The 11,599-nt window shown below is 42.7% G+C and overlaps 2 protein-coding genes across 9 annotated transcripts in view; one reads left to right on the top strand and one right to left on the bottom strand.

Moving 5' to 3' along the window:
- ubiad1 (UbiA prenyltransferase domain containing 1) overlaps positions 1-11,417 on the bottom strand; it is a 19,646-nt gene extending 8,229 nt beyond the window's left edge. Inside the window, exons 1-5 of one of the 8 annotated variants that reach the window (XM_061784120.1) lie at positions 11,220-11,417; positions 5,431-5,547; positions 5,059-5,256; positions 833-954; positions 1-529 (exon numbers count right to left, since the gene is read on the bottom strand). The exon at positions 1-529 is cut by the window's left edge and continues 101 nt beyond it. In XM_061784120.1, the coding sequence (XP_061640104.1) occupies positions 1-467 (467 nt within the window). In that variant the 5' untranslated portion in view covers positions 468-529; positions 833-954; positions 5,059-5,256; positions 5,431-5,547; positions 11,220-11,417. The remainder of the gene's footprint in view (positions 530-832; positions 955-5,058; positions 5,257-5,430; positions 5,548-11,219) is intronic. The other 7 variants (XM_061784109.1, XM_061784100.1, XM_061784090.1 and 4 more) reach the window with 7 other exon arrangements.
- mmp23ba (matrix metallopeptidase 23ba) overlaps positions 1-11,599 on the top strand; it is a 32,873-nt gene that overhangs the window by 1,245 nt on the left and 20,029 nt on the right. The gene's annotated exons all lie outside the window — the stretch shown is intronic.

The raw sequence follows: 11,599 nt of genomic DNA, 5'->3' as shown, positions 1-11,599 counted from the left end.
CATCCCAAAGAGTATAACAAGGCTCCAAACATGACAACGTCCTGCGGTGCAAGGATCTCGTCCACCAGAGTCCTATCATCGCTCTTCTTGTGGTCGATGCCTTTGGAGAAGTCGTAGTAGGTGTTGACCAGGTTTCCCGCACCGTGCACTACCAGCACGGCCACCGCACACACCAGGAGGACAACCAAGTCCACTGATCCCTCCAGCTTGTAGGCCAAGGCGCTTCCGAGGGCCACCGGCGTGAGCGAGGCGCTGAAGCTCCATGGCCTGAGCGCCAGCACATAGGCAGCGCACGTGTGCTTGACATCGGAGGCCACGCGGGCAATCCTGGACACGTGGTTGGCACCAGAGGCGTCACCTGCTAGCACCGAGTTGGTGGTCGCCGTGTGCCACAGTTGCCCATTGTGGCCATTCGATCCGGCCAGTACAAATGTTTCTGTCATGCTGTATTTGTGCTCCTTAGCCATTTCCTCAGCTAGTTATTTATAGAAGCAGTGATATCGCCCGATATCGCCAAAGTCAGGTGTTCCTAGAGGAGAACAAACATTATTTGGGATACACTCTTCTGTTTCACCAACGCATGTTACGGTTGTCAATCAAAGCTAATATTGTGCCTTCAAGCATGTCAACAGCTTACAGAAGAATTATTTTACTGCAATACTTCACATTAATTATTCATGCATTTCATGAATGCAGCCCTATGGGGTGTCACAAGCCAGTGAACTGCAGGCCGGTCCCAAGCCCGGATAAATGCAGAGGGTTGCGTCAGGAAAGGCATCCGGCTTCAAACTTTGCCAAACAAATATGAGCGTTCATCCAAAGAATTCCATACCAGATCCGTCGTGACCTGGGTTAACAACGTGCGCCACTGGCCCAGTTAACGTACAGGGCGCCGGTGGAAATTGAGCTACTGTGGTTTGAAGACGAAGGAGAGGTGGGAAGCGGGTTCTTAGTCTGAAAGAGAAGAGGAAAGCACAGAGCCTAGAACTGAATGTGGGGTCTTTGAATGTTGGGACTATGACATAAAAAGCTTGGGAGTTGGTTTGCATGATGATTAGGAGAAAGGTTGATATAGTGTGGAAAGGCAGTAAGGCTAGAGGTTTAGGGGCAGGGTTCAAATTATTTTACCATGGTGTAGATGGAAAGAGAAATGCAGTAGGGGTTATTTTAAAGGAAGAGTTATAATGTCTTGGAGGTGAAAAGAGTATCAGATCGAGTCATAACATATATGCCATCATCTAAAGAAGGAGAAAAAGATCTATACATCTTGGCCAGACAGGGATAGAGATGAGAAGGATGAGCAGCAGTTTAGGATGATTAAGGATAGAGATGGAAATGTGTTGACTGGTGCCAGTAGTGTGCTGGATAGATGGAAATAATACTTTTGAGGAGTTGATGAATAAGGAAAATGAGAGAAGGAAGAGTAGAAGAGGCAAGTGTGGCGGATCAGGAAGAAGCAATGATTAGTAAGGGGTAATTTGGTAAGGCACTAAAGAATGGATGGATAAAAACTGGACCTGATGACATACAGTGGGGCAAAAAAGTATTTAGTCAGCAAACAATTGTGCAAGTTCGCCCACTTAAAAAGATGAGAGAGGCCGGTAATTTTCATCATAGGTATACCTCACCTATGAGACACAAAATGAGGGGTGGGGGAAATCCAGAAAATCACATTGTCTGATTTTTAAAAGAACGTATTAGCAAATTATGGTGGAAAATAAGTATTTGGTCAAAAACAAAAGTTCATCAACACTTTGTTATATACCCTTGGTTGGCAATGACAGAGGTCAAACGTTTTCTGTCAGTCTTCACAAGGTTTTCACACACTGCTGCTAGTATTTTGGCCCATTCCTCCATGCAGATCTCTTCTAGAGCAATGATGTTTTGGGGCTGTCGCTGGGCAACACAGAATTTCAACTCCCTCCAAAGATTTTCTACGGGGTTGAGATCTGGGGACTGGCTAGGCCACTCCAGGACCTTGAAATGCTTCTTACGAAGCCACTACTTTGTTGCCCGGGCGGTGTGGTTGGGATCATTGTCATTCTGGAAGACCCAGCCACGTTTCATCTTCAATGCCCTTGCTGATGGAAGGAGGTTTTCCCTCAAAATCTCACGATACATAGCCCCATTCATTCTTTCCTTTTACACGGATCAGTCGCCCTGGTCCCTTTGCAGAAAAACAGCCCCAAAACATGTTTCCACCCCCATGCTTCACAGTAGGTAAATGGTGTTCTTTGGATGCAACTCAGCATTCTTTCTCCTGCAAATACGACAAGTTGAGTTTTTAACAAAACCTTCTATTTTGGTTACATCTGACCAAATGACATTCTCCCAATCATCTTCTGGATCATCCAAATGCGCTCTAGCAAACTTCAGACGGACCTGGACATGTACTGGCTTGAGTAGGGGGACACGTCTGGCACTGCAGGATTTGCATCCCTGGCGGCGTAGTGTTTTAATGATGGTAGGCTTTGTAACTTTGGTCCCAGCTCTCTGCAGGTCATTCACTAGGTCCTGTGGGGTTCTGGGATTTTTGCTCACAGTTCTTGTGATCATTTTGACCCCACGGGGTGAGATTTTGCGTGGAGCCCCAGATCGAGGGAGATTATCAGAGGTCTTGTATGTCTTCCATTTTCTAATAATTGCTCCCACAGTTGATTTCGTCACACCAAGCTGCTTACCTATTCCATATTCAGTCTTCCCAGCCTGTTGCAGGTCTACAATTTTGTTTGTATTTTTTGACAGCTCTTTGGTCTTGGAAATAGTGGAGTTTGGAGTGTGACTGTGTTTGAGGTTGTGGACAGGTATCTTTTATACTGATAATGAGTTCAAACAGGTGTCATTAATACAGGTAACGAGTGGAGGACAGAGGAGCCTCTTAAAGGAGTAGTTGCAGGTCTGTGAGAGCCAGAAATCTTGATTGTTTGGAGGTGACCAAAAACTTATTTTCTACCATAATTTGCTAATAAATTATTTAAAAATCAGACAATGTGATTTTCTGGATTTTCTTTTCCTCATTTTGTCTCTTATAGGTGAGGTATACCCATGATGAAAATGACAGGCCACTCATCTTTTTAAGTAGGAGAACTAGCACAATTGGTGGCTGACTAAATACTGTTTTGCCCCACTGTACCTGTGGAAGTATGGAAGTATGGCTGTGGAGTTTTTGACTAGCTTGTTACAACAGAATTCTAGCGGGTGAGAAGATGCCTGAGGAATGGAGGAAAGGTGTGCTGGCGCCCATTTTTAAGAACAAGGGTGATGTGCAGATCTGTGGGAACTACTGAGGAATAAAGTTGATGAGCCACACAATGAAGTTATGTGAAAGAGTAGTGGAGGCTAGACTCAGGACAGACGTGAGTATTTGCGAGCAACAGCATGGTTTCATGCCTAGAAAGAGTACTACAGATGCATTATTTGCCTTGAGGGTGTTGATGGAGGAGTAAAGAGAAGGTCAGAAGGAGGTACAGTCTCTCCTAAAAGTATTGGAATGGCAAGGTCATTGCCTTTGTTTTTGTTGTATACTGAAGACATTTGGGTTTCAGATCAAAAGATGAATATGAGAAAAAGTTCAGAATTCCAGCTTTTATTACATGGTATTCATATCCAGATGTGTTAAACCGCTCCAGACAGAGCACCTTTTGTTTCAAGCCACCCACCTTTCAAGTGAGCAAAAGTACTGGAACAGATATTATTAAATTAACTTAAACTGAATAACATTTATATTGGCGGCACACCCCTTACTTGCAATAACTGCATTAAGTCTGCGACCCATTGACTTCACCAGACTATTAAATTCTTCATTTGAAATGTTTTTCCAAGCCTTTACTGCAGCTTTTTTCAGTTCTTGTTTGTTCCTGGGAGTTTCTCCCTTCAGTCTCTTCTTCAGGAGCTAAAATACATGCTCTATTGGGTTAAGGTCCAGTGATTAACTTAGTCAGTCTAAGACCTTCCACTTTTTCCCCATGATGATGTCCTTCGTTGTGTTGCAGTGTTTTTTGGGTAATTGTCTTGATGCATGATGACATTTCTCTTGATAGGGTTAGATGCATTTTTCTGTAAATTGGCAGACAAAATGGTTTTGTAGACTTCAGAATTCATTCTGCCGCTACCATCATGAGTTATATCATCAATAAAGACGAGTGAGCCCGTTCCGGAAGCAGCCATGCAAGCCCAAGCCATGTCCTTACCTCTACCATGCTTCACAGATGAGGTTGTGTGTTTTGGATCAAAAGCAGATCCTTTCTTTCTCCATACTATGGCCTTTCCATCACTTTGGTAGAGGTTAATCTTGGTCTCATCGACCCATTAAACTTTGTTCCAAAACGTTTGTGGCTCATCTCTGTACATCTTTGCAAAATCCAATCTGGCCTTCAAATTCTTTTTGCTGATGAGTGGTTTGCATCTTGTGGTATGGTCTGTATATTTCTTCTATCGAAGTCTTCTTCGAACAGTAGATTGCGATACCTTCACCCCTGCCCTGTGGCGGTTTGCAGTGATGTCACTGACTGTTTTCTTTGGGTGTTTCTTCACAGCTCTCACAATGTTTCTGTCATCAACTGCTGTTGATACCCTTGGCCGAACTGTTCACTGTCTGTTGCTCAGTACACCAGTAGTTTCTTTCTTTTTCAGGACATTCCAAATTGTTGTATTGGCTATGCCGAATATTTGTGCAATTGCTCTATCTTCAAAATGGTTTGCTTTTCTTCCATAGACAGCCCTCTGGTCTTAACAGCTGCTTCACAGCAGATGCGGTTTTCACAAAGCCAAAAACAAGCACGATCTAATGTTGAAGCAATCACTCTAAAAGGCAACACCTGAGCAACTAGAAACACAGTCACATGCTCCAGCACTTTTGCTCACTTGAAAAGTGGGTGGGTTCAAACAAAAGGTCCTCTCTCCTGAGTTGTTTAACACATCTAGGTATAAATACCATGAAATAAAAATTGGAATTCTGAACTTTTAAAAAAAAGGAATTGACCTTGCCGTTCCAGTACCTTTGGAGGGGACTGTACATTGTGTGTCTGTAGATCTAGAGAAAGCCTAGAGAGTACCTACAGAGGAACTGTCGTACTGCATGCGGAGGTCTGGAGTGGCAGAGAAGTATCTTAGAATAGTACAGGACATGTTTATGGAGGTGGGACTGCATCAGGGATCAGCCCTGAGCCCCTTCCTGTTTGCAGTGGTGATGGACAGATGAGGTTAGACTGGAATCCCTGTGGACCATGATGTTCGCAGATGACATTGTGATCTGCACTGAAAGCAGGGAGCAGGTGAAGGAACAGTTAGAAAGGTGGAGGCATGCACTGGAAAGGAGAGGAATGAAGATTAGCCAAAGTAAGACAATATATGTGCATGAATGAGAGTGGTGGAGGGGGAAGAGTGAGGGTTCAGGGCGAAGAGATAGCGATGGTGGAGGACTTTACATACTTGGGCTCAACAGTCCAGAGCAATGGTGAGTGTGGTAAGGAAGTGAAGACTTCATCCAAGCAGGTTGGAACTGGTGGAGGAAGGTGTCAGGTGTTTTATGTGACAGAAGCGTCTCTGCTAGGATGAAGGATAAAGTATATAAGGCAGTGGTGAAGCCAGCCATGATGTACAGAATAGAGACAGTGGCACTAAAGAGACAACAGGAAGCAGAGCTGGAGGTGGCGGAGACGAAGATGGGGGTGTTCGAATAGCTCGGACAAGATGACTATAAAAATAGGTCGACACAAAATGTCTGCCTCGAAACTCCGCCAGAACCTTGTTTACGCCAGAACGTTGCTTCTGCCGGAACCATGTTTGCGCGGGAGCCTTGTTTGGGCCACCGTCCATATTTTCCACTCAGACATTTCTTGCAGACGCATGCAGTGTTGTTGTAATGTTGAAATAATGGCGCCCAGGGGAAAAAAACAGCCAAAAGATGTCAAAAGTATGGTACCTAACAATACCAAATAAACAATAATAAACAGTTGTCAAAGAAAAACAAATTGATTGTGATTCTGCAATTATGTTGACGGGTTTTGAGTTTGTAATCTGATTTTTATATCTTGTGTTGGTACACCACTTAGTGGCTGAATAGCTGATGTTATTGTGTGCTTAAAACAGTTTGTGCACTGATTTAGAGTGTAGTGGGTTTTCATTAGACAACATGAGGATATTGAGCTTCCCCAAAAGGCAGAGAAAATGAAGTTTTGAACTTCCAAAGAAGCACTGGGCTGTATTATCCAAGAATATAAGCTAAAGCACCACTCTGTATTTTGGTTCCATTTTAGCTGTTCATCACTTAACTAGTGGGGGGCAGCAATGAACTGTGTGTCCAATCTGCTAGAAATCAAGTAGTAGTAACAGGAAGTTCATTTACCTCATTTTAGCTAACAGGAAGCTCCACTCTATGTATTCTTATGGATTGTTCTTGTTCAATCATCGTCTGTAAGTGATTTTTAAGACACTATTACATTAAATAAATAAACTGATTTTTTTAAAAGTGTAAGTAGTAGGGCTGCAGCTATTGGATATTGCTAGAATTTTTTTTCCTACCGATTATCCCATTGATTAATTGGATGAAAAATGATTTTGCATTATAAAACAACAGTTAGGGTGCAGATATTACATATATACACACATATCACATTTCACACTATAATCAGTGAGTTTTAAGTGTGTGTCGCTTTTAATGTGAAGCCCGGCCTGGTGAGTGACATGGGTATCAGTAAATGGGAGTGCAGTTGGCTGTTGTGAGCTCAGGTTAAGGGATGGCTAGCTGTTAAGTGGCTAATCGTTAGTAAGTATGCGTCTTGAGTGTCTGGGCGTCGGTTGTGGCCGTAGCAGCTCATGTATCAATGTTATCATTACGCGTTTAATTTGTTACCGTTCATTCAATAAAGGGATTGAAAGTGCACTGGTGGCTGTATCTGTGACCACTTGCAGGGGCATTACAATACGTTCTTGCTAGCAATGGTAGGCTATATTAAATATGGGACGTTTATATTTTAATATTTAGACCGCCATAGACTGACTTTCTAGTATGGACTTAGTGTCAATTTAATTTTTAAAAAACACCTTGGTTTTGTCATAAGAGAGTCCAGAAAAGGCTCCTCTGACAGATACTTCTGTCTGACCGAGTTTGTATCTGCTTTGTCCATATTTGGCTAAGACAGCGCCCTTTCCTCTGATTGGTTGCCTCCATGTAGAAGACCCACTTGTGAGAGCACACGTGTTTGTTATGTTGACAGCGGTAGCTCGGGAGTGGAGAGGTAGGCGGAGATCTTCGTTAGTGACATACAGTAAATAAGCTCTAAAAATTCAAATGACTGGATTTCAGCCGCCTTGGCAGAAAAAATGTCTGGAATGGGTGGATGATTTAAATCATATTTCACATGTTTAAGGAGGCACAATAGAGCAAATATAACTCCTCAATACTAGAAAAAGTTGGTTTGGTAAAATATGGGACCTTTAAATTAGCTAACATTGTTTTGGCGATCATAGATGTGCTATTGTGGTTCCTTAGTTAATTTTGCCTTGCAGTAGACAATGCACATTATTATCTATTATCTTTTTTAACTATAAAATGGTCCGAAACTTGGACATTCTGTCTTTTATGCACTCTTCTCTCCTGGCTTGCCATTGTTACCATTGCAGCAACTTACAGTGGGTACGGAAAGTTTTCAGAACCCTTACATTTGTCACTCTTTGTTATATTGCAGCCATTTGTTAAAATCATTTAAGTTCATTTTTTTTCCTCAATGTACACACAGCACCCCATATTGACAGGAAAAAAAACTGAATTGTTGACATTTTTGCTGATTTAGTAAAAAATAAAAACTGAAATATCACACAGCCATAAGTATTCAGACCATTTGCTCTGACACTCATATTTAACTCTGGTGCTGTCCATTTCTTCTGATCTTCCTTGAGATGGTTCTAAACCTTCATTAGAGTCCAGCTGTGTTTCATTATACTGATTGGACTTGATTAGGAAAGCCACACCCCTGTCTATATAAGAGCTTACAGCTCACAGTGCATGTCAGAGCAAATGAGAATCATGAGGTCAAAGGAACTGCCTGAAGAGCTCAGAGACAGAATTGTGGCAAGGCACAGATCTGGCCAAGGTTACAAAAAAGATTCTGCTGCACTTTAGGTTCCTAAGAACACAGTGGCCTCCATAATCCTGAAATGAAAGACGTTTGGGACGATCAGAACCCTTCCTAGAGCTGGCCGTCCGGCCAAACTGAGCAATCGGGGGAGAAGAGCCTTGGTGAGAGAGGTAAAGAAGAACCCAAAGATCACTGTGGCTGAGCTCCAGAGATGCAGTCAGGAGATGGGAGAAAGTTCTAGAAAGTCAACTATCACTGCAACCCTCCGCCAGTCGGGGCTTTATGGTCGAGTGGCCTGTGCGGAAGCCTCTCCTCAGTGCAAGACACATGAAAGCCCGCGTGGAGTTTGCTAAAAGAAAACACCTGAAGGACTTCAAGATGGTGAGAAATAAGATTCTCTGGTCTGATGAGACCAAGATAGAAATTGTTGGCCTTAATTCTAAGTGGCATGTGTGGAGAAAACCAGGTACTGCTCATCACCTGTCCAATTCAGTCCCAACGGTGAAGCATCGCGGTGGCAGCATCATGCCGTGGAGGTGTTTTTCAGCTGCACGGACAGGGAGACTGTTTGCAATCGAAGAAAAGATGAATGCAGCCAGGGATATCCTGGACGAAAACCTTCTCCAGAGTGCTTAGAACCGCAGACTGGGCCGAAGGTTCACCTTCAAAAAAGACAATGACCGACCCTAAGCACACAGCTAAAATACCGAAGGAGTAGCTTCAGAACAACTCCATGACTGTTTTTGAATGGCACCTGCCAGAGCCCTGACTTAAACCCAATTGACATGAAAATGGCTGCCCACCAATGTTCACCATCCAACCTGACAAAACTAGAGAGGATCTGAAAGGAGGAATGGCAGATGATCCCCAAATCCAGGTGTGAAAAACATCATTCGCAAAAAGACTCTTGGCTGCATTAGCCCAAAAGGGTGCTTCTACTAAATACTGAGCAAAGGGACTGAATACTTATGTGTGATATTTCAGTTTTTCTTTTTTAGTAAATCAGCAAAAATTTCAACAATTACGTTTTTTTTCTGTCAATATGGGGTGCTGTGTGTACATTAATGAGGAAAAATGAACTTAAATGATTTTAACAAATGGCTGCAATATAACAAAGATTGAACATTTAAAGGGGGTTTGAAAACTTTCCGTACCCACTGTATTTCATCAGAGTGGTTTATGACTCTGCAATAACAGTTCATGTGGGAAAAAATTACCCCTGCGAAGCGTCGGGGCAGAGATTATGCTTAAAGCCTCTTTATACTCCCGCGGTCACGCGGCCGACAATGCCCGCATTGCATCACATGACCGACGAATTGGCCCATGCGGCCCCTCTGCGTAGCTTGACGCGCACACGGCAAAAATAGTTGCTGCGCGTAGAATGCCGTGGAGATCATCTCTCGGGATTGGTCTGTTTTAGTCACATGCTGCGATGATGTAATCAGCGTTCCTCCCAGTTCCACATAGCACCGACGCCGCCGCCTTCTCGATCAATTTTGCAGCATAATTAAACGTATCATCTGGTCATCGAGGTCCATTTGTTCTAGCAGACTGTTCCACAGTTGCCATTGTTGTTACTTTTTTCCTTGTTACGGAAAGGAAAGGAAAAACGGCTACCGGAAATGGCCACAAAATGCAGAGGAAACTCCACCCTGTGGCATCCTAGCCAATATCAGCCGTAGCGACACCCCCGACTTGGAGGAGAACTGCAGCACACTTTCAAAACAGCGCGCGTGGGTTGCGCTCAAGTATAAAGGCAAGCTGCGTCCAGGATAGCCGCAGTGACGTCAGCGCGGTCGCCGCCCGCGAGAGTATAAAGAAGCCTTCGACTTTTTTGTAAAGAGTAGTTTTTTTGTAAGTTGGTTTTACTGTGGTACTTTAATCATGTATTTCATGGGGAACATAATTGAGCAAGCAAAAGCTTGTAACTCAAACCACTCGTATGTTGTAACGGTACCACTGTATTCCTAATATTTAGTGCATTCCACATATTATGCAGTGAAAGGCTTGCCATCTCACTGTTCTGGAATTTTTCTAAACCCAACTAACAACTAACTATTCACAAAAAAAAACACCTACCCTCCCCTATCAGTGTACTTCTTTAAAGATGATGCATAAAACAGTCTGGATCGCTGTTGGCAGTTGTGGAAGTTAATAGCGGATTAGCTGCCAATACCTAGCTGTTCAGTGTAAGGTACAATAAGTGCCCAACTGAAGATAGTCATTTGCATTACGCGTTCCTAAAAATGAGATTTACTATTTATTTAATATTTACTACTTTATTATTTAGGTATCACAGTCAAAAACAAAGAAAATGGCTAAAAAGGAGGTAATTCGTATTTTTACAGCTCGTGGAGCGGCGACATTGAAACCAGCGGTTGTGTAATTCCAGTGCATTTTTGCAACATCAAAATCTGTAACATTTATTTTTAAGGGTGGAAGGTGTGCGGGTGCGTGTGACAAATGAAATACAGTCGTAATGAATGTATGATATTTAAAATTTTACCTCGGGCGACCGAAGCATACATAGAGTTCTATAAGTCCCATGAGTTATTGTTACGCGTTGTTCCCTTAAATGGCGCTATATAAATCAAAGTTTATATTATTAGAACTATTTTTTTTTAAATATGGATATAAATTGGACATTTCTGCCTCACCTTTAACCCTTGTGCCCCTTGTAGAGTGAATACAATTAATGTACAGTGTATTATTTCCTACGTCTCTTTTTTTCTCACGTTCCGGGAGAGGGGTAAATAACCTTTAAAATAACAATAGTCATATTTGAGTTTGTTTAGTTGAGTAGTGCCACTATTATTACACGCCCTTGTTTATAAAAGAAAAAAAACAAAAACAAACAAAAAAAGCATTGGATTCAAAATAATGGGACAATATTTTGGTCGCACATTAGCTTTAACGTGAGAGGAGATTCTATTGTCAGTAAATCACGTATTGCATTAGAACTCCACCGTCACAAAAAAGAAATAGCACAGCAGTAAATTAGTAACGTGCACTTCAAATCTTGTTTGGACGCCAATCAGTGAGATTATGGGATTAAAGTTAACTGGCTAGCCGCTAAAGAAGCTAATGCTCTGTATGTCGGGACAGCGTGGAGGAGGAAATGTCACAGGCGCTTCTTCTTACGTGTTATGGCCTCCCCGGGAAAAACAAGTCCATTGGGCCACAGTCAAGCATCGCTAGCCACACTCGGAGCCGAGAAGCGCGTTCAGATCCGACGTGTCAATTTGGATAGGACTCGTCTGGGTGGCCAGTCACCCCTGATGCAGGTGACAAGTACTATTTCCTTTTTAGCACGTCCCACCGTCTAAAGGGTTCGACGAGACCACGCGGAAAACTGATGGTTCCGTCCCAACATGGCTACCAGCTGTGGTTACCAGCCTCTGGAATGTAATGATTAGTGCACCAGAATGTACATGAAACAATCTTCCACTTACCCAAAATAAAATAAATATTTATATCAAATAATTTTCAAATATATTATTTTCCGCCGTAGTTTGAAAATA

The sequence above is a fragment of the Phyllopteryx taeniolatus genome, chromosome 1 (assembly GCF_024500385.1).
Source record: "Phyllopteryx taeniolatus isolate TA_2022b chromosome 1, UOR_Ptae_1.2, whole genome shotgun sequence".
In the NCBI taxonomy this organism is placed as follows: domain Eukaryota; kingdom Metazoa; phylum Chordata; class Actinopteri; order Syngnathiformes; family Syngnathidae; genus Phyllopteryx; species Phyllopteryx taeniolatus.
Note: the sequence above shows the minus strand (reverse complement) of the source record. Positions and strands in the feature narration are given on the sequence as shown.